General features: G+C 42.1%; 1 protein-coding gene across 1 annotated transcript in view; it reads right to left on the reverse strand.

The window, feature by feature from the left end:
- Window positions 1-22,258, reverse strand: part of UTP20 (UTP20 small subunit processome component) — a 129,843-nt gene that overhangs the window by 99,683 nt on the left and 7,902 nt on the right. Inside the window, exons 3-12 of the mRNA XM_075856698.1 lie at window positions 18,315-18,381; window positions 15,525-15,657; window positions 13,890-14,078; window positions 12,827-12,908; window positions 11,028-11,165; window positions 9,331-9,483; window positions 8,107-8,253; window positions 7,630-7,764; window positions 4,673-4,750; window positions 574-752 (exon numbers count right to left, since the gene is read on the reverse strand). Coding sequence (XP_075712813.1) covers window positions 574-752; window positions 4,673-4,750; window positions 7,630-7,764; window positions 8,107-8,253; window positions 9,331-9,483; window positions 11,028-11,165; window positions 12,827-12,908; window positions 13,890-14,078; window positions 15,525-15,657; window positions 18,315-18,381 — 1,301 coding nt within the window. The remainder of the gene's footprint in view (window positions 1-573; window positions 753-4,672; window positions 4,751-7,629; window positions 7,765-8,106; window positions 8,254-9,330; window positions 9,484-11,027; window positions 11,166-12,826; window positions 12,909-13,889; window positions 14,079-15,524; window positions 15,658-18,314; window positions 18,382-22,258) is intronic.

Genomic DNA, 22,258 nt, shown 5'->3' on the forward strand with positions numbered 1-22,258 from the left:
GAGAGTGTAGGGGATACAATCGCTAAAGAAACACTGCAGCCCCTCATTTTTAGGATAGTGGAGGTACCAGAAGTCGGACCCCACCCCCCCTTCCCCCACCAACACTGATAAAGACATGGCATATCCTAGGGAAAAAAACTAATGCTTAGAAATTGTCTAATTCACATTTTCGGGGTTTTTATACAAGCTTTTAAGCGCATGCCGTTTTTTCAATATGCAGCATGTTCCAACAAATCCATATTGGTCGTTTTTAGCCAATAGAGGTCAATGGGTAGATTTTAAAAACCCATGTCCTGTTTTTGGATAGTTCTCATGGGCGTACTTGTTCTGGTTTTTTACATCCGTATTTCAGCAACTTTATTGATTAAATCTACAAGGTTGATGAGAAAATCTGTGGAAAACTAATTGGACTCCCAAATGTATAAACTCAATACTTCTTTTATATACACGATGCAATGCAACTTGTATGTTATTCATATAAAAAGAAACAATTTAGGTTACTAATTACTCAGCATTTAAAAAAAAATAAATTATAATATTCCACACGACCAATGTTAGATACAGAAAACGTACATTTTGGTATATTCAGCAAACACAAGCGGATATTTTTCAAATGCCAGTGAAGCAACAGCAGGTGGCTCAGCCTTTTCCAAAATGAGCTTTGTCAAGATCACCAGGGCCTCACTTCTAGTGGAGACTTCATCATCAGTAAAGATCAGTATAATATACTGCAAGAGGCTCGGCAGCAAATGCTAAAATAGAAAAACATATTAAACTATTAAAAAAAATTAAAGGATTATTCCCATTTTAGACAGTTATGATATATCCACACCGCCTAAACATCTAAGGCCTCATGCACACGAACGTATATTTGTCCTCCCGTAAATACTGGCGTAAATACGGGTCCTTGGTCACACGTATTCGACCCGTATTGCACCAGTATTGACGGACCGGTGCCCGTAAATACGGGTCCGGTGTCACCCGTATTCCACCCGTATTTACGGGCACGTTTTCGCTGCAAAATTAACTGCACTAATCGGAAGCCCTCCTCTCTAACAGTGCAGGATGGAGAGAAGGGACAGCCCTTTCCGTAATAAAAGTAAAAGAAATTCATACTTACCCGGCCGTTGTCTTGGTGACGTGACCCTCTCTTCACATCCAGTCCGACCTCCCTGGATGACACGGCAGTCCATGTGACCGCTGCAGCCAGTGATTGGCTGCAGCGGTCACATGGGATGAAACGTCACCACGGGAGGCCGGACTGGAGGAAGAAGCAGGGAGTTCTGGGTAAGTATGAACGTCTTTTTTTTTTTTTTTTACAGCTTTATCTATATTGTGATCGGTAGTCACTGTCCCTGGTGCTGAGAGTTACTGCCGATCGTTTAACTCTTTCAGCACCCTGGACAGTGACTATACACTGACGTCGCCTAGCAACGCTCCCGTAATTACGGGTGCACACACGTAGTCACCCGTAATTACGGGAGCCCCATAGACTTCTATGGGCCTGACCGTGCCGTAATTACGGCCTGAAATAGGACCTGTTCTATATTTTTCAACAGCACGGGCACCTTCCCGTAAGCATACGGGGAGGTACCCGTGGCCAATAGAAGTCTATGCGCCCGTGATTACGGGCGTTTTTACGTTTGTATGCATGGGGCCTAAGATAAGAAAATCCTTTAATGGTTTATGCAAATTACCATATTTATAGGTACTTTCAAGATCCATATAGTTAGCAGCAAAAAGGCATTGATTTCCATCAGGTATTCATGCACTCACCTGATGGGGTCCCATCCAATTTTGTGGCTCCAGTTATACAGTCCTCAGTCTGATCAGAAACACAGTTGTCTAAATAAAGCCTAAGGGCTTATTCAGACGAACGTGATATACGTCCGTGCAATGCACGTGATTTTCACGCGCCTCGCACGGACCTATATTAGTCTATGGGGCCGTGCAGACTGTCCGTGATTTTTGCGCAGCATGAGCCCGCTGCGTAAAACTCACGACATGTCCGTTCTTTGTGCATCACGCACCCATTGAAGTCAATGGGTGCGTGAAAATCACGTGCCCCACACGGAAGCACTTCCGTGGGACGCGCGTGATTCGTACAACAGCAGTAAAACTATGAATGTAAACAGAAAAGCACCACGTGCTTTTCTGTTTACAAACATCCAAACGGAGTGTCATAATGATGGCGAAAATCACGCAGCCGCGCATCATACGTGGCTGACACACTGAGCTGTTGAGTGCCTTTTGCGCACGCAAAACACCACGCTGTGAATCCGGCCTAAATCTAACAATGTGGATCATGGAGGTGGAAAGTGGTATTTCTAGCTAGACTATATTTGAGGCAATAGTTTAGGCCCCATGCACATGACCATAAAACCGCGGACCCATTCAGTTCTATTGGCCGCGGACACCTTTCAGTATCGCTACGGATGTGTGTCAGTGCCATAGAACTGTGCCGGAAATTATGGAGTATGTCTGTTTTATCGTGTTTTACGGGCCGTGCTCCCATCCTTTGTATGGGAGCACAGGCCGAAAATGCTGGTGACCGTCAGCAATTGGCCGTGCCCGCAATCGCGGGCCGCGATTACGGGCACGGCCGTGTGCATGGGGCCTCAAAGTGTAGGACCAATTTCACTGACAAGCTACAATTCATTTAAATTCTATCAGTTGCTGCTTCGCAACTGTGAAAACTTCACCGTATCAGCATTAAAGGGGATTTCCCATAATCCACATTCATCAGCTATCCGCAGGATAGGTGATATATCTGATCCGACCAATGGGACCCCCAAAGATCACGAGAACAGGCTTAACTTACCTAGGAGCCCCATAGGAATGGAGCAGTAGTGCGCATGCTCGACCACCATTCTATGGGGCTGCCAAAGTTAGCACCATAAAACAGAATGGAGAGGGGGGGGGGGTAGAGCATGCGCACTACCATCCCATTCCTATGGTGCTACCACCGGTGGGATCCCCACCAATCAGATATTTATCACCTATCCAGAGGATAGGTATAAATAAGGATTATGGGAAAACCCCTTTAAAGGCCCCATGCACATGACCGTAAAAACGCCCGTAATTACGGGCCCATAGACTTCTATTGGCCACGGGTATCTTCCCGTTGTGTACGGGAAGGTGACCCGGCCCGTTGAAAAATATAGAACATGTCCTATTTCAGGCCATGGCACAGGCAGGCCCACATAATTCTATGGGTCTCCCGTAATTATGGGTGGCTACATGTGTGCATCGGTAATTATTTTTTTGGCCGCGTCTTACGGGTCCGTAAATACGGGTGGAATACGTTTGACAAAGGACCCGTATTTACGCCAGTATTTACGGGAGGGAAAAAATACAGTTGTGTGCATGGGGCCTAACTGTTATTTAAAAAAAAAAAAAGAAAAGTAGTTTTTTTTTTTTATGGTTTGCTTTTTTAACAGTATTTAGCTATAGAGGAAGTTAAGAGCAATAGAAAAACTAAGGAAACCGCGGCAAAAAACGGTCGAAATTTACTCCCATCGATTTTAATGGGAGATGGAGGCGCTTTTTTTTTACCGCAGCAAAAAAAAATCGATCACGGTAAAAAGAAGCGACATGCCCTATCTTGAGGCGTTTTCCGCCTCAAAAACCCCATTGAAATCAATAGGAGACAGAATTAAACACGTTTTATGCCGCGATTTTTTACGCGTTTTTCAGCAAAAAAAAAAAGGCTTGCGGTTATTCCATCTTTCTGTTGGAGGTAAAAAATTATTTTAAAAAAGCCTTAAAAAAAACGGAGAAAAAAAACGCAGCTTTTTCCAGGCAGAATTTTCTGCCTGCAACAAACTCTGTGTGAACATACCCTAAAACAACATGCAGAAAATCTCAAAGACCGAAATAAACATAGACCAAATGATAAACTAAAACTGCAAGGCTGGGTTCACACAGTTTTTTGCAAGTGGAAAATCTGCCTCAAAATTCCATTTGGAATTTTGAGGCAGATTTTCCTCTGCCTGCACGCAGATTATCGCTGCGTTTTTTGCCCGTGGCCATGGAGTGCCACGGGCATAAAACGCAGTGAAATACGCTTTCTCTGCCTCCCATTGATGTCAATGGGAGGTCAGAGGCATAAACGCCCGAAGATAGGGCATGCACCTTTTTCCCGTGGGCAAAACACGCCAAAAAACATCCGAAAATGCCTCCTTTCAATGGGAGGCGGAGGCGTTTTTTTTCTCACGAGCGGAAAATCCGGCCAGCGGGGAAAAAAACACCTCTGCGTCCCATTGAAATCAATGGGAAGAATTTTCTGATGTTTTTTGGCGCGTTTTACGCGTCAAAAAGCTCAGTGTGAACAACCCCCCAATAGTGTAAAGTACTGCACACAACCAGTTAAAATATCAGATTGTTGAAAGGAATAAAATCTGACCTGCTCAAGAAAGAGTAATTAAAGGAGTTTTCCAGGATTTCACATTGATGGCCTATCTTTGCTGTGTCAAGTACTTCAGTCCGGGAATGTTTTGTGGATTGGTGGGGGTCCCAGGGATTGGATCCCCCACCTATTGCCCAATGACGGCTTATCATAAGGATAGGCCATGAATATAAAATCCAAAGAAAACCCTTTAAATTCAAGAAAAAGCACCAAAGCTAAAAAAATAAAAAAAAGAATAAAAAAAAAAAAGTCAATAATACTTGCCTGTTCAAATTCTCTCATTATGAACATTTTTTCAGAGAACTCCAAAAGAAATCCCCTTGAAACTTTGCTCTCAAAAACCTACAAAATAATGTAAAACATTCATCAGATTTTTAGAATTCTTCCACTCGTTCCATAAAGCTGAGGAGAACAATTTGAATATTTAGCTATAAGCAAAAGAGAAAACAGTGGCTGAAGAGAGGTCACACTGCTGCCTTGCAGAACTGGGGTCCAGACTTCATATCCCACCAGGGCACAACATGCATGGAGTTTGTAAGTTCTCCCTCATGTTCATGCGCTTTACTATTAAATTGACCCTTTTGTGAAATAGGGAAATGCGATTAAGAGCCGCACTGTAAATATTGCCTGATATGAGTGATCGCAATGTATGTTAAAGGGGTTGTCTGGTCACGGGGAGGGTCATACTGATGACCTATCCACAGGATAGGTCATCAGTACATGATCGGTGGGGTTCCGACACCAGAACTCCGCAGCGATCAGCTGTTGGGGTCGACTCCGGGCACCAGATTTTATGCAGTGGCCGTAGTCGGAAGCAGATGACTCCAGTCATAGTATAGTGCCTATTCATCTGTTTCCAACAACGGCCACTGCATAAAATTCGGTGCCCGGAGGCAGCTGGAACAGCTGATCGGTGCGGGGTCCAAGTATCGTACCCCCCACCGATCATCTACTGATGGCCTATACTGTACTGTCAATATTAAGCCCTTATACGCCCACCGTCTATGCATGGCAAGCAGTGCAGGTGCTTCGTCTACAGTGACGTCTTTTGGTGTCGCTGTAGCAGAGGCTTATGAGAGCTCATCTGAGTGCTCATCCTCTAAGCAAGTGCTATAACTTACAGCTCCTGAACTTAGAGCAGACAACTGAATACAGAATGGATCGGAAAACATTACGACCACAGCTGAACCCGTTGTTCGCTGCGGTCCATGACAGCAGCATGATCAAAGGGAACTCCGATCTTTGATCGCGTCACTGGAAACCTAGTAACGCAATCAAAGACCGGGAAAACCCTCTGCAGTCAGCCCTGGGGAGCTAGGAATGACCTGAGGGCTGTCTGTTCAGTTTGCCTGCTGTTAGGGCGCACTATGTCATAGTAACGCAGTGTAACGTATTCGCATACAAGGAGTATGTTAATAAACCATAAGTAAAAAAATAAAAGTTGTAAATAAAGCGGACCCATAATGGGATTGAAGAAAAAAAATTATCAAAAATAAATACAAAAAAGTCCCCAAAAAAGTCGTTATTTTGAATAGAATGTATTTTATTGCATAAAAACAAAAAGCCTAAACATATTCGGTATCTACACGAGCGTAATAACCTGTTACATTAATTCTTCAGGTTATTTAGCGTAACACGTCAAAAGAATAAAAAAAATAACCAGAAAAAACACTGCCAAGAATCGTTTTTTTCTATATTCACGCCATAAAAGTAGATTGTACAACTTACACAGTGAATTTTTTCTACTCCCAAAAACAAAATACAATTTTGTCCGCATAAAACAAGGCCTCATACAGGCTGCTGAAAGGCAGAGGCCAAAACTGAAACATTTAGCTGGTCATTAAAGTGTAGCTAAACGTTCAACAAACTTCTGACATGTCATCGTGACGTGTCAGAAGTTGTGATTGGTGGGGGTCCGAGCACTGAGACCCCCACCAATCGATAAAACAAAGTGTCAGCAGCGTTCGTGTGAGCGCTCAGCTGCTTCGTGTCTGTTCGGCACACACGAACGCTCCTACTGCTTCGTTTTAGCGATTGGTGGGGGTCTCAGTGCCCAGACCCCCACCAATCAAAACTTCTGACATATCACTACGACCTGTCAGAAGTTTGTCGAAACTTTAGTTACCTTTTAAAGGGAAGGTGTCACGAAAAATTTTTTTTTTAGACAATATTGCTTTTAATATGTCATTAAAACAAATTTTAATTATTTGTGTTTTTGTGTTGTACTTTTTACTTTCTTTTACTTCTCTATGGGGGCTGCCATTTTTTTTTTTCATCTCTGTATGTGTCGATTCACGACACATACAGGGATGGAATACGGCACATAGATTCCCATAGAGAATGCGAACGGGAGCCGTTTCATTCACTATAGCGTACACCGTCTGTGTGGGAACGGCGCATGCGCCGCTCCCACACAGACCAAAAGGAAGGTCTTTGGTAGAGCGACATCCGGCGCCAGTTTCATGTGGACCGGAAGCCGCGTCCGGACAGTAAGAGGACGACTTCCGGTCGCGGCTTCCGGCCATATGTTGAAGGCAGCGCAGACGCAAGGACTAGGAGCGGAGGCGGCAGGAGCATGTAAGTTATGTTTGTGTATGTGGTGTGTGTGTGTGTGTGTGTGTGTGTGTGTGTGTGTGTGTGTATATATGTTAGTGGTAATCAGACAGTATAACAGTAATCCTCCTACACTGTGCATTCGCTCAGAAAATGGCGGCACACAGTGTAGGAGGTTTGAACATTTAACCCCCTCATTTCTCTTGGCACTAGCCAGGATAAAGGAGGGGGGATTGCGTGAGAACACTAGAGCGAGTGTGTCTACTCTAAAATTGCAGCATAAAGCAATGAGGTTGCTTTGCCATATGCCAATGCTGCAATCTTGGAAATTGCTCCCTCTAGTACCAGCACATGGAAATGTTATAAATTAGAATCTAATTTATAATATTTCCTGACTTGTGAAAAAATTAAAACAATGTGTAATCACTTATATACTAACTGTTTAACTGAAAAATTTCTAGCGACACATTCCCTTTAAGGGCCTTTTCAGGCCCGATCATTAAGGTGTTAACCAGCGTGGAATAATAGTACTATAAATAAATAATTCAATAATATAATGCATTATATGTGACACAGTTTGTAACTTCTACTTTGCAAGGATTTGTCTGAGGAAGATAATATATACTTGACATACTCAGAGAGATTCTTTTTTTGAACCATGTAATTACCTTATTAACGGCGTCTTGAATCTCAGAGTCTGACAGGGAGATGTTTTCATTGAGAAGTAAAGTAGTAATGAGGGAAAGAAGTTCACAACAGCAAGATGATGAGATATTTGGAACTTGCAGCATGTCTGTCAAGGTCTAAGTAGATAAAACCAAAATAAAAATCATACCACTTTGACATTTAAAAGAGTTTTTGTTTTTTTTTGCTTTTTTAATCCAGCCTTCTTGTTCACAAAAGAGAAGAGTGCTTTTCATTTAAATTGCAATGACATCCTGGGCATTGCATAGAGAGTGTGTAAAAAGTGAGGTCATGTACAGACCAGACCGCTGCTGCAAAGGTACGATTTATTTTATATTTAAAAAAAAATAAAAAAGGACTTGAAAAGCATTCTTATTTTCAATGAATAAGAGTGCGGGAGGAAAAAAAAATCCCGGAGAACCCCTTTAAGGCTTAGCAAGGTAAATAGAGGAGATACTTACTGTACATACACGCTCTGGATGGGGTACCTTAGAACCATGGCCATGTTCTACCAAAATACTTAATGCTTCTAGTAGCTGTTCTATTTGATCAGAACATTCTGTACTTTGCCCTGGAGCCATTTTTCCTGCTAGTTCAATAAGCGCATCCTTGAAAAAGAGAAACAAACGTCTTAACAATAACGAGAAGACATTCCACAATCTTTTCCACTGCAAGCACCCAGAGGAGGAGTCATATGAATACATTCTCCGCTAACCATAATGCAACTTTAAGATTTAGAATGGAACTTGGGTTCTGTCCACATCTCATTTTTGCTAAATATTCAGTGTACATGCAAGAAAAATCTCTTAAGACATGCAATAATGCCATACACTTGCATCCATCACTCATTTACATTCTTTTGGATGAACCCATTGTATTGAAAAGTGTAGTTGACTACGTTTTTAATTACAGTGAAAAAATAAAAAAGCATTCCCTAAATGTATGCCAAAAAAACACTCTTTTGGCATACATCAGGTCAATTAAAAAAAGTTTTCAGAGATTATGAAAAACACAGAAAATAACCTGTATGTGTCTGAATGGTCACCAAGTGATACCACCATAGTTTAGAAGTAGTTATTTTTCATTTTTATTATATTGCCCGTATCTGTGCTGCGCCGTTTTGTTTTTGCTAGGGCTTGCTGTGGGTGGGATTACCATGTAAAGTACTACAGTTCCCATGATTTCTCTCCTCTCTTACAAACATTGCCTATATGTAGAGCTGCTTGCATGCCCTTTTATTACAAGGTGTAAAGTAGTGCTGTAAATTTTAACTGTCTGCTCCTGAAACACAATTCTGCCCTATCAGCATGTGAAACATGATCCTTTTAGGGACAGGGAGGGGAGAGATCACGTTTTTATGGTATAGAACATTACACAAGCAGTAAACTCCAGGACTATGGTAATGTGACTGCATGTGAGACATTTCAGCTACAGACAGCACATTAGTGACTAATCTTACTGCAGTTAAACCATTTGCAAAAGATCGGAAAACCCCCTTTAAAGGCTATGGATGATTTCAGCATATAGGCAGGATGCATTCCGAGCGATTAATGTAAAAACGAGATCTGAACTAAGCCTTTGCATAATATTTATTTGTACTGAAATCTATTTATACATTGCACGAATTTATGGTTTCTGGTTTACCGATAGTAGGCAGATTTTAATAGTTTTATATTAGATCATACCTGAATGTTGCTAAAAAGTGGTTCAAAATGCTCTTTGTGGATATATGATGTAGCAGAATCCACAAAGCGCTTGAAAGCTTCTCCAACCAAAATCCAGGGAAGCGTCTCCTCTTCGGTTATTGGTCCCATCTTCTGTACAATGAGTTGAATTGCCTACCAAACAACATAGTTAGATAGCTGCAGATGAAATGTCTTTTACCTTACAAAATCGATCATAAAAATATATAGGAAAATTGTTACATTTAAACAATGAAATATGTATAAGCTTTGTGCACTTTCATAACCAATTACCAACTTTGCAAATAGACTTGATTATAAATAACCTGCTGTTTTGTATAAACAGCGCACATGCAGGTTAGGGTATGTGCACACGCAGGGCCTCCATCAGGGCAGTACTAGTAGTACTCCTGTCAGTGGCCCGGCCACATGGCTGAAGAAAAGGGGCCCGCCGGGCAGTCGTCGCGCTCCCCCCTCCCGGGTCGGCCCCGCTCGCAACTCTTGCAGGCCCCCTCTCACAGCGCTCGCGCCCCCCCCCCCCCTGCAGACCTGTTGTAACTTCACGAACTGGATGGGGAAGATGCAGCACGTAAGCAGAAGCCCCGTTTGGAGATCTCGCCCCCCAGCCAGCTCCTTCTCTACACAGCTGACTAGACCTGCAGGCTGGTGAGTGCCCCCCCCCCTCCATCCTGTTTCCTATCACTCCTGACCCCACTTGTAGAATACATAAAGTATGTTAAAATGTTTTTTTTTCGTTTTCCTAGCGTTTTTTTTTGCCGCGATTTTCGCAATTGTGGCAAAAATGTCGCAGTAGGACTTGAGCCTATTGAGAGATCAGTGAAAATGAACAAAAATAGGACATGTCCTATTTTTTTACAGGCCCTTCACAGGGTCCGTTAAAGCAAAGACCGTGTGAATAACCCCATAGAAATAGATGCAGCCGCGTGACGGCCATTAAAAAGCGGCACGATCGGCTGTTAACGGCTGTTATAGCAGCCTGGGAGCCTAATGAAAGCCCCCAGGTACACCACCTTTGTACTCCTTGAAGCTCTGCCTCCGGCAGGGCTTCAGAGGAGACTGTCAGAATCACGATATACTGCAATACATTAGTGAAAATCCGAAAAATGGCTGAGGAGGGAAGGGGTTAAATCAGCTGCATGCCTATTATGTTGCAGAATTGTAAATTCCCTTGAAAACCGCTCCGTATTTTGAGACGTTTTTGATTTTGTGTGTGCACATACCCTTACAGTCTAAAGACAAACCCTGTGTGTAATCTAACCCTGCAGTCAGTTTAATGGAAGCTGTATGCAGTAAGCTCCACCTAGTGGTGTCTGCAAGCAGCAAAGATTGTATAAGTTCATTTTGTCTGTGTGAATGGAATAAGGTTATTTGAAGCTCTGTAACAAAAAGACCGCTCCGACCTCCATAAAGATATATTATAAAATTCATCAGTACAGAAGTTTTGACCTATTTGGGTAGAAAACAACACATTGAGAAAAGGTCAGAAAAAGGTGGACATTCATTTTAAAGGCAACAATGTAAAAGGCTACTTATATGCTTAGGAAACATTTACGAGTACTAGAGGTAAGCTAAAGGCATTGGTATTATATAGATTTTCATGTCATATTATACCTACACACAGAATGAATTGTGAACTGTGAGCACATGAACATATCTTTTTTCCTCAGGCAGGTCATTACCTTTGTGGCACAAGAGTGAAACATGTTTCTGACTCCTTTACACATCTCAAACAGCAGCTGCCCCAAACCATCAGCCTTCTGGGGATGTTCCTTGAGATCCAAGAACATGACGTTAAATAGTCCATTCACATCAGACACCTAAAACCAAAGGTAAACCCAGTTTATATTATTGTAGAAGGATCAAAAATAAATAAAAAGGTGTTGGCAAGTATAACAGTATTGAAATTTGGTAACTCAAGTGGAGGACTACAGATTGGGAGTGTGTTTACAGGACGTAATAAAACTATGTATTGTAAAGGTGATGGACTCGTCTAAGATACATGGATGACTCCAGGACGAGATCACATTTCTAAAATTGCTTCTAAAACTAAATTTTGCTTGGAACACACAATACAGTAGTGGCAATATTTAGTTTGCAAGTGATCATGTAACCTATTTTCACATTATTTTTTTCTATTGTCAGGAGAACACAACAACTCTTGTGCATAGGCAAAATTGCCAGCTTACAGTTAGCCTATTGTCTCTCTTTACTTGATAGGTATACTGTTTATAAGTTAGGCCCAATACACACAGAGATTTGACGCTGCTTTTGATGCAGAAACCTCGTCGGAATCAGCTGCAAGGAAACGTCCGAAACCGCCTCCCATTGATTTCAATGGGAGGCGGGGGCATTTTTTCACGCAGCGGTTTTTAGCCGCTCGCAGTGAAAAAAAAAAAGCGGCATGCTCTTTATTGCCGTGGTTCCGCCTCTCATCTGCTATTGAAATCAGTGGGAGACAGAGAAAGCATTTTTCACTGCGCTTTTTGCTCTCGGCGCTCAATGGTCATTTTACATTTTAAAAAACGGCAGCACATCATGCAATGCCATAAGAAAGCAAATTGTCACAGCGCACGCTGTCACACAGAAATACATTAACATCAATGTAAATGCAATGTAATGCAAGAGCAAAACATTCATGGCAATAATTTGGGATTTTTTTTTTTTTAGGTCTTGTGCTCTACACAAGCAAAAATAAATTGCTGCATACAAAAAAGTAAATATTGCTCAAAGCAACTGGTCAGATCACTGCCTATAATTTTCAACCTGCACTGTTAAAATGACATTTAGAAAGCGTTTACTATGGGAACACTGACGCTCTTGGTCTGAACTGGTTACGTACATGATGCTCAACATCTACCCTAGTAAAAAGTTAACAGAATAAAACTACTAATGGTTTTTTTCCCCTCTGTGCAACATATTTCCACACAATATGCCGAAAGCTTTTTATATTAAAAGGGAAAAATGCCAAATTACATGAATCAGATCTGCTACGGTCGAGATCTAGTGACATAAAGAAGCGACATGCTCTATCTTGGGGCGTTTCCATCTCTGTCCTCCCATTGACATCGATGGGAGGCAGAGAAAGCGGATTTTGCTGCGTTTTTTGCCCGCAGGCGCTCAATGGCCGCGGCCGAAAAACGAGGCAAGCAGCGTGCAGGCAGGTCAAAAATCGGCCTCAAAATTCCTTCAGGAGATTTTTACGCCTGCAAAAACCCTTGTGTGAACAGGGTCTTACAATGCGCAGTCATTCCATAACACAGCAGCACAAGACACACATATGTAGCAATACTAGCAGTATGGCGTAAAGATACAAACTATCTACCCTCTGCTTTCAGTGTCTGGACAGGCATGAACATCTCCCTTGGACACCAGACAACAAACGATCTTGTTTGCCAAAGTGAAGAAAAAAAGACTAATATGCGGAGCAGTACAGGATGGTACGGAGAGCAGTGAAAATAACCGATCATTTGGTACTTACCTTCCTCATTAAAAATGCAAAGCTTTCTGCTGCAAAGTTTCGGATATGCTCTTTACGATGAGCCAACAGTGTACTGTATAAGCTGAGAGAAAGAAAGGCGTCAATGTTTCTAAAGACCCCTCCAGATCACACTTCCCTCAACCCTGTTTCATTATTCATCACTTTACAGGTGCCCATAAATGTCACTTTTCTTTTATCATGTTCTGTGGAGAGACGCGAAGGGGGTGGGGGGGGGGCGGGTTTATGCTGGGCGATACAGTTGCTGAGGCAACTGAATGACGGCAGAAGAGTCTCGTGCACAGGTTCTACTCTATTTAGAAAAGCATCATACGATTGCGTCAGAACTCGCCATTCTCTAATAAAACTAACAAACCCGGAGCTGCCGATACATTTATTCACCATCAGGATAGTGTCTCAAGTTTACTGAATTCCGGACACTACGCGGCATTTCTACTGGCTACTCAGAAACTACTAGTTACAAAAGGCACGGAATAAATATAAGCCTATACTTTTTTCTATTTCAAAGGGAGAAACGATGGATTGGCTGAAAGGAACGAATCTATAGGACATAATATTGCATTTATTTGTCTCAGCACAGACGGTCCTGCACTTAGACTACCATTCTTTGCTCCAATTTCCTCAAAGTCAAGATCTTGGGGACCTGTCTGTATTGAGGTTTGTGCATTTGTTTATACACGCACATCCACACAGTAAGTCTATGGATCCATTTCATATTTAGAAGTCCATTCAGAGCACACATAAGATTCACTGTGTAAACAAACACACAAACTGTCATTCATTGAGGGTTGTCCTCAAGATCACAATTTAAGGACAAAGCTGCAATGGAGACTACACTGGAAAATTGACCTCCATGCTTAAACTTATAAATAGCAATTTTAGTCCAGGAGATTTACAGGGGTTGTTTGGGATAAGAAAGAAAAATCTTTTCAAGTGAATGGGGCAGAGCTTGAAAACCAGGATAGGTTGATTAAATACTATCTATGCAGCGCTATTTACAAGATCACATTAGCAAACGTGGCAGTAGTCCTATGGTATATGGTACCTGTATATTTCTGGCATGTCATTCACCATCATTCTCCACAGGTATTTGTACAGGTAAGATAAGGATGTAAAGGCCCATTCTATTTGTTCAGTGTCCTTTGTGTCAAGTAAGGAAGAAATTGCTTTGAAAAAATCTTGAAAATGAGGGTAGAAGTCAGCCTGAAGATCTCGAGCCAGCTGGACCACCAGACTAAATAATAGAAGAAGCAGAAATGTTACAATAAAGCGCACAGACAATTTGTATTCTATGTAAAAGTTTGTAAAGGATTGTGTGGGGAGTGTAATGAGTTCCATTAACACCAATGCTGGGAATATACAGCAACTCAGATGATTAGAATCACTTCATGTCACAAGAATATTTTCCAAAATTCCCTTAAAAAAAAAAGAAGTCACTTAGGCCACTTTTACACGAGCGTAATACAGGTGTTTATTTTTGTGCCAATATTACAGACACAACACCCAGACATCTCGCGGTTCATCAGACAGGAGTTAAAGCCCCATAGGCTTCTTTGGTGCTCTAACTCCCGTTCTGATAAAATATTGGAGGTATGGGTGCTGTGTTTGTAATATGGGCGCAAAAAAAGCACCCGTATTACGCCCATGTGATAGTAGCCTAATGCTGGTATCATCGGGGTAATTTGCGCTTGGCCATGCATTTCAATTGCAACAGCCATAACAAGGGAAATGTAGTATTACACCCAAATAAAGGAATTCGGCAAGACCCTAGAAATTAAATGATCACAGCACGAGCATGTGATCAATTTCCCTGTGGAGGTGAAGCTTGGCAGGCACGGATCACCAGTCACTGGACTTCCCACTCTAGATCTAAGTTGATGCATATGGGCCTTAAAAAGTATCTGTGACTAGTTTATTTATTCCCTATCTCCTAACTAACCTAATAGGCGCTATGATGCTGATAACTACAGTGTCATTTTTTTTTCAAAAACTTATTTGCAGTTATGAGCATTTTTCTAAATATGTTAATTTGGCTATACTTGCCAAATAGGAGTGGACTCTTTTCACTCTAGACGGTGTAATGTTTTCTGTTTGACGCTGTCCAATCAGCATACAGCTTCTCCCCCTTCCCTGCCCAGCCACACAGTGATCATATAGTATACAGCTTCCATTCCAGACTGTGTTTTCAACCGGTGATATCTCCAGTTGTTTCACTGCGATCCTGGTGCCATATGAAAGATTAGAATCTCATCTTTCATATGGCACCGGAACCGCTGTTCTAGGTGGTCCACAGCCCAAAACATGACTGTTTTAAGTGATCCCCCTTCCCTCCAGCCTCAGTCTCCCACACTGTGTGAAGCAGCTTCATGCTGATAGGACAGCGTCAGTGGCTGTGGTGTAGCTCCACCTCAGGAGAATCACTGCTGTTGACACCCACCTGTCTAATGCTCATTTACAGATTTAGAAAAAAGCTCATAACTTAAAATAATAAAGGTTTTGGGACACAATTTTCACTAGCATTATCAGTGTGACAGCGCCTATTAGATTATCTAGGAGATTGGGCAGTACTAAACTTGTGACAGATCCTCTTTAAGAGAGTAGTAAAACATACATTTTACATAAATCAGGACATTGGATCCCACAGGTATATAATATTTTTGGATGGCAATCCTGTACATACTCAAGCAGAGGCTGGTAGGCAAGGCTATTCTTGACTTGTAGGTGCTTCTTCAAACTTTGCACTATGGCATGCTGGTGGTAAACGAGCAGGTGGAATGACTGGCATTTGCTGGACACTTCCCTGTAGAATGTAACTGAACAATAAACAATTAGGCCTCATGCACACGACCGTGTTTTTGCGTCCGCAATTCCCCCGCAAATCCACGGGAGAATTGCGGACCCATTCTTTTCTATGGGGCCGTGCACACGACCGTAGTTTTTGCGGTCCGTGCACGGCCCGGGAACCCGGACCGCAGAAAGTACGGACATGTCCTATTATGGTCCGGAGTTGCGGTCCGGGCTCATTGAAAACAATGGCCCGGCCATGTGCATGTGCGGGCGGCTTGCGGCTGACAGTCCGCTGACAGTCCGCAGCCGGCCGACACGAAAATCACGGGCGTGCACACGGCTACGGTCGGGCTACGGTCGTGTGCATGAGGCCTTAGTCTTTTACATTGATAAGAGACTGGTTGACAGGAGCCATTTCATAGAATGCAGGTCAGTGGATAAGAGACCTGAAAATGGAACAAAGTCAACAATAGCCTAAAGCACAAACAAAAGTTATTTACAGTGTATTTATTCAGCTTAATGATTAAACATTTACATAGTATGGTACAATGAAGCATCTTCATCATAGACTATCAGTATTGTGTTACACATCACTTAGAAAACACTGTGGTCCCACATAATAGTTTACTTTATTAACAAAGTAGTGGCTCTGTGTGATTAACGGGCCAGAAATAGAGGAGTATTTACCAACCAGGGCAACTATTACGTTAGTCAGGAAACAGAAAACAGGGATGATAGGTATAGAGCCATGTGAAGAGTACTCCAGAGGGGCTGACCAGGAACGAAGAACAGGCTTAAAACACTCTAAGGCTATGTTCACACAGAGTATTTTGCAGAGTTTTTTGAAGCGGAAACCGCGTCGCAAAACTCGGCAAAAACGGCTCGAAAACTCCTCCCATTGATTTCAATGGGAGGCGTCGGCGTCTTTTTCCCGCGAGCAGTAAAACTGCCTCGCGGGAAAAAGAAGCGACATGCCCTATCTTCGGCCGCTTCCGCCTCTGACCTCCCATTGACTTCAATGGGAGGCAGAGAAAGCGTATTTCGCTCTGTTTTATGCCCGCGGCGCTCAATGGCCGCGGGCGAAAAACGGCGCGAAAATCGGCGTGCAGGGAGAGGAATATCTGCCTCAAACTTCCAAACTGAATTTTGAGGCAGATATTCCTCCTGCAAAATACCCCGTGTGAACATAGCCTTGGGTACTGCGGGCATAAAACGCAGCGAAACACGCTTTCTCTGCCTCCCATTGAAGTCAATGGGAGGTCAGAGGCGGAAACGCCCGAAGATAGGGCATGTTGCTTCTGCAGTAAAACCGGCTCGTGGGAGAAAACCGCCCCCGCCTCCCATTGAAATCGACGGGAGGCATTTTCGGGCCGCTTTTGACGAGCTTTTTGGCGCGGTTTCCACGTCAAAAAACTCATCAAAATACTCTGTGTGAACTTAGCCTAAGGCTGGGTTCACAGAGTTTTTTACAGGAGGAAAATCTGCCTCAAAATTCCGTTTGGAATTTTGAGGCAGATTTTCCTCTGCCTGCACACCGATTTTCGCAGCGTTTTTTGCCCGCGGCCATTGAGCGCCGCGAAATACGCTTTCTCTGCCTCCCATTGATTGATGCCAATGGGAGGTCAGAGGCGTAAAACGCCCGAAGATAGGGCATATCGATTCTTTTTCCCACGAGCCGGGAAATGGGAGGCATTTTTAGCCGTTTCAAAAAACTCTGTTTCAAAATACACTTCTCTTTACAACGAAAGTTAAAAATCGCCCAGTTGGGCATTAAGAAACTAATTTGCATAAATCTAAAATTGTGCATAACTTGCTCAAAAATTATCGTTTAAAAAACAAACAAAAAAAAAAAAAACACTGCTATCTACATTACAGCGCCGATCAGATTATGTAGGAGACAGGGCACTTATAATGTGGTGACAGAGTCTCTTTAATTCTGCTTTTCTGCTCCTATGATTGAACAGAAAAATTTAAAATTTATAGCACAGGTGTGAACAAAACCTAAAGCCGCTTTCACACGGTCAGTATTTTCCATCAGAGTTTGTAGGCCAAAATCAGGAGTGGGTACAAAACACAGAAGAGGTGCAAATCTTTTCATTATACTTTTTTTTATTATTTTCCACTCATGGTTTTGGCTTCCAAATACGGATGGAAAATACTTAGCAAAATACGCACGTGTTGTGGCCTAAGGCACTGCTTTGGTCAGACTTTTGCCCTGAAAATGACATTTTGTTTTATTTATTTGTTTTAGAATTGATGCCGTTTTAAAGGCAAAGGGTGATCACACCAAATATTGATTTTAATTTCTCTTCTGTTAATTCACTTTGCATTTTAATTGATAAAAAAAAACTATTAACGCTTCTATTTATGAAAACATTCTTACTTTGCAGCATTTTTCCACAACTGCCTAATTTTTTTGCATAGTAGTGTGTGTGTATATATATATATATATATATATTTTTTTTTATATGAAGCAATAAGTACACTTGCACATTTACTTTGACATCTTAACTACTACAGAAACACCATTAGTACCCATTGACTATAAATATGGTCACTAAGAGACTGTAATTTAGTTGGCTTCGCTTCCTCTCATAGTGCATTCTGTTCATCAATGGGACTGAAATCTCTTAACAATATTTTCATAAGACAAATTATTACAAAACTAAAAATATGTACCTACCAAAATTCTCAGTGAGGTTGAGATCTTTCCATTTCTGTAAACCTTCATAGAAATAAGTCTCGACATCCTATTTCCAGCAGAAAAAAAAGCCAGATACTGTATATTATTTGAAGCAGTAGAATACTAGTAGCATACTAAGAGTTTACAGTTTGTCTCCAGTCTCAGAGAACATCTAAGGAAGTCTGGGCGCGGAGACCCCCGCCGTTCAGTAGAAAGAATCTGCTACAGCGGTCAATAGTGTGCATAGTAGGCTTTTCCACCTGGATTAAAACAGTGTTTGGCTGCATTTTTGTTAGCGTTTTTTAGTGCCGCCAGATGTTACATTAAAGTTTATAGTGAAATATTAAATGAACTACAAATAACTGTCCTTTGGTTTGTGGCGCTTGAGTAAATTTTGTGGTCAATAGCGTTTATTTCCAAATGCAGCATTCTCTGGGTATTGTGCTTTTTCAGACATTTTTCCCCAAACGCTTTTCTATCAATCCTCAAAAAATGCAAAAAGCACGTACAGAATTACACTAAATTAAAAAAAGTCACCACAAACACAACTAAAAAAGTTTTTAGAAGTGTTTGTTGATGCAGTTTACATTGCCAGGAAAAACCTGTATGAAAAGGAGAGCTTACTAAATTGCAAGTCTATCTGCCATCCTTGGCCCTCCCGAGCAAAGCTAGTGGGAGCCGACAAGAGCTGAGCACTTAAAGAAGCTCTGTCACCACATTATAAGTGCCGTATCTCCTACATAAGGAGATGGGCGCTATAATGTAGGTGACAGCAGTACTTTTTATTTATAAAAAAAACAATCTATTTTTACCACTTTATTAGCGTTTTTATATTTATGCTAATGAGTTGCTTAATGCCCAAGTGGGCGTATTTTCACTTTAGACCAAGTGGGCGTTGTACAGAGGTGTATGACGCTGACCTATCGGCATCATGCACTCCTCTCCATTCATTTAGTCAGCGCATAGGGATCCTGCTAGATCCTTATGTGCTGTCTTATACTAACACATTAACGATACTGAAGTGTTTAGACAGTGAATAGACATTCCACGGGATGGCTATTCACAATCTCTGCACTTCGTTACTCTGTCTGTGGTAGTTACAGCAGAGGAAGCGTGATACGCGGTAAATGACAGGTTACAACGAGATCACGCTTCCTCTGCTGTAACTACCACAGACAGAGTAACGAAGTGCAGAGATTGTGAATAGACATCACGTGGAATGTCTATTCACTGTCTAAACACTTCAGTATTGTTAATGTGTAAGTATAAGACAGCATGTTGCATGATGCTGATTGGTCAGTGTCATACACTCCCCTGTACAACGCCCACTTGTTCTAAAGTTAAAATACGCCCACTTGGGCATTAAGCAACTCATTAGCATAAATCTAAAAACGCTAATAAAGTGGTAAAAATAGATTGGTTTTTTTAAATAAAAACCACTGCTGTCACGTACATTACAGCGCCGATCCCCTTATGTAGGAGATAGGGCACTTATAATGTGGCGACAGAGCCTCTTTAAGCAGTTTCGTTTCAGCAAACCGTAGGAGAACTGGATAACAAATGGTTCAGTAGTTTCCTGTAACCGGAGAGGAGCCTCAAGCAGCAGAAATATATTATTTTGGTATGCATCGTCCAATAGAATTTTTTTCAATGGTATTGGAAAGTGTAGTTCAATATGCTTTCCAATACAAGGACATTTCACAGTATAATGTTTTTTTTTTACGTGAGTCAATGACGGATAAATGCAGCAGTCTGTCAGTTGTCTACGAATCTGTGGGAAACCGTGCCTCAGTATAAAATTGGAAAAATACAGAGGTATAATATGAGCAGCCATATTATAGCAGTTTTTGGGTGCCGTATTAAGGACCCGTACAGGACAAATCAGTAATACAGCTGTGTGCACAGAAAAAAACACAACGCCTCAGGACTCAAATGTCCCAAAAATGAACCGTGATTTATTTACCTAATATTGTAATGACTAAATTCTACTGAGTCTTTCTTAAGTCTCGACAAAAACACTGCAAGTTTAGGTTTAACAAAGTGGTGCGTCCAGTGCCTTTTTAATGTTTAACTGGTTATACATTATTCAGAGGTTAGACTCCGGGACTAGAATCAGACCAGGGCAACATCTGCATTGTTTCTACATTCTCACCATGATTATCATTAGATTATATAAATAATGGGAAATCAAATAAAAGGTCATTGAAATACTGTTTGTATGCTTACATCTTATTCTACAGCACAACAATGAAAGTATCAAAAACAAACCAAACAACAAGTTTTAGGCTCTATTCACACGACAGGGTCCGAGTGTCGGCCGTTTTGCATCCGCTCAGATTACATTGCGGGCCGTGTTGCCGTTTTTAATGGCCGATGTTGACCCGTTTTGCATCCATTTTTTTCCCTCTGGGTAGCCGCACACCATTATGGGTCTATCGTTCCTACTACGGCCGTGTCACACGGCCGGAAAACCCTGACGTGTGAATAAGGTCTCAGCCGTTTTGCATCCGTTCCTTTTCGGGCAGTGTTTCTGTTTTCAACAGCCGATTTTGACCCGTTTTGCATCCGTTTTTTTCCCTGTCCATTTTACAAAATGGATTAATTTCATTTGTAAATTTTTTGCCACACACTTCCCTCTGTAGATAGTGCCACACAGCCCCCCCCCCCATAGGCAATGCCACATAGCCCCCCCCCAACCCGTAGGCAATGCCACACAGCCCCCCCCAACCCGTAGGCAATGCCACACAGCCCCCCCCCCCCCCCCCCCGTAGGCAATTCCGCTTCAGAAGCCCCTGACGTCACTGTGTCCATACATGGACAGTGAAGTCGGGGACTTCTCCTGGAGCGGAATCCCCAATCCCCGACCACAGCGTCTCCTTCAGGGAGCAACAAAATACGCTCCTCCTCCTCACACATGCACGTCACACTTTGAGTAGGAGGAGGATGAGAAGAAGGTGAGCGATGGAAGATACGGCTGTCACTCGGAAAACATTCACGTTATGGCCGTGTATTACCTGGCCCCATAGACTTCTATGGAAGCCGGGCGGCCAGGAGAAGGGACGAAAATAGGGCATGTCTCATTTTTTGGCGACACGTCAAAAAAATCGGACGTGTCAATAGCCCCATTTGGGTTCTATTGTACCTACTGCGGCCGTGTGAATAGGGCCTTACACTAAGGCCCGCATAACCATGTGATTACGGCATGGACAGGCTGCCTCCCATGCGGACATTAAAAGGTATAGGAGCACGATCCGTAAATGGGAAAAAGTAGGACGTCCTATTTTTTGCGGGTCATTTCTACACTCTGGACACTTACCCGTAAATATACGGGAAGGTGTCTGTGGCCCATAGAAATGAACAGATCAGTATTTTTATCTGCAACTACGGATCCGTAATTGCGGATAAAAATTACGGCCGTGTGCATGAGACCTAAGGCTTCATCTTATACCCTAATAGTTTTGCTTGTATCCAGTTGACCTTTTTCACAATGATCTAAAAAAAAAAAAAAATGGACATATATTTGGTTTTATCTACAGGGGGCATGTATCTGCCATGGTTTGGATCCACCGGCTTTTTTTTTTAAAAAAAAAATGAAACTGAGTACTAAAATTTACGTGGGACAGGATTACTCCACGCATGCGCTACATCCTTTCCAGTTTCCACCAATTCTGAACATTTCAAGCAGTCTTAAAGAGGCTCTGTCACCAGATTATAAGTGCCCTATCTCCTACATAATCTGATCGGCGCTGGAATGTAGATAGCAGCAGTGGTATTTATTTTGAAAAACGATCATTTTTGAGCAAGTTATGAGCAATTTTAGATTTAGTTTCTTAATGCCCAACTGGGCATGTTTTTACTTTTGACCAAGTGGGTGTTGTAAAGAAGTGTATGAGGCTGACCAATCAGTGACCAATCAGTGTCCTACACTTCTCATTGTTCCAGCC

The sequence above is a fragment of the Rhinoderma darwinii genome, chromosome 3, assembly GCF_050947455.1.
Source record: "Rhinoderma darwinii isolate aRhiDar2 chromosome 3, aRhiDar2.hap1, whole genome shotgun sequence".
NCBI classification, from domain to species: domain Eukaryota; kingdom Metazoa; phylum Chordata; class Amphibia; order Anura; family Rhinodermatidae; genus Rhinoderma; species Rhinoderma darwinii.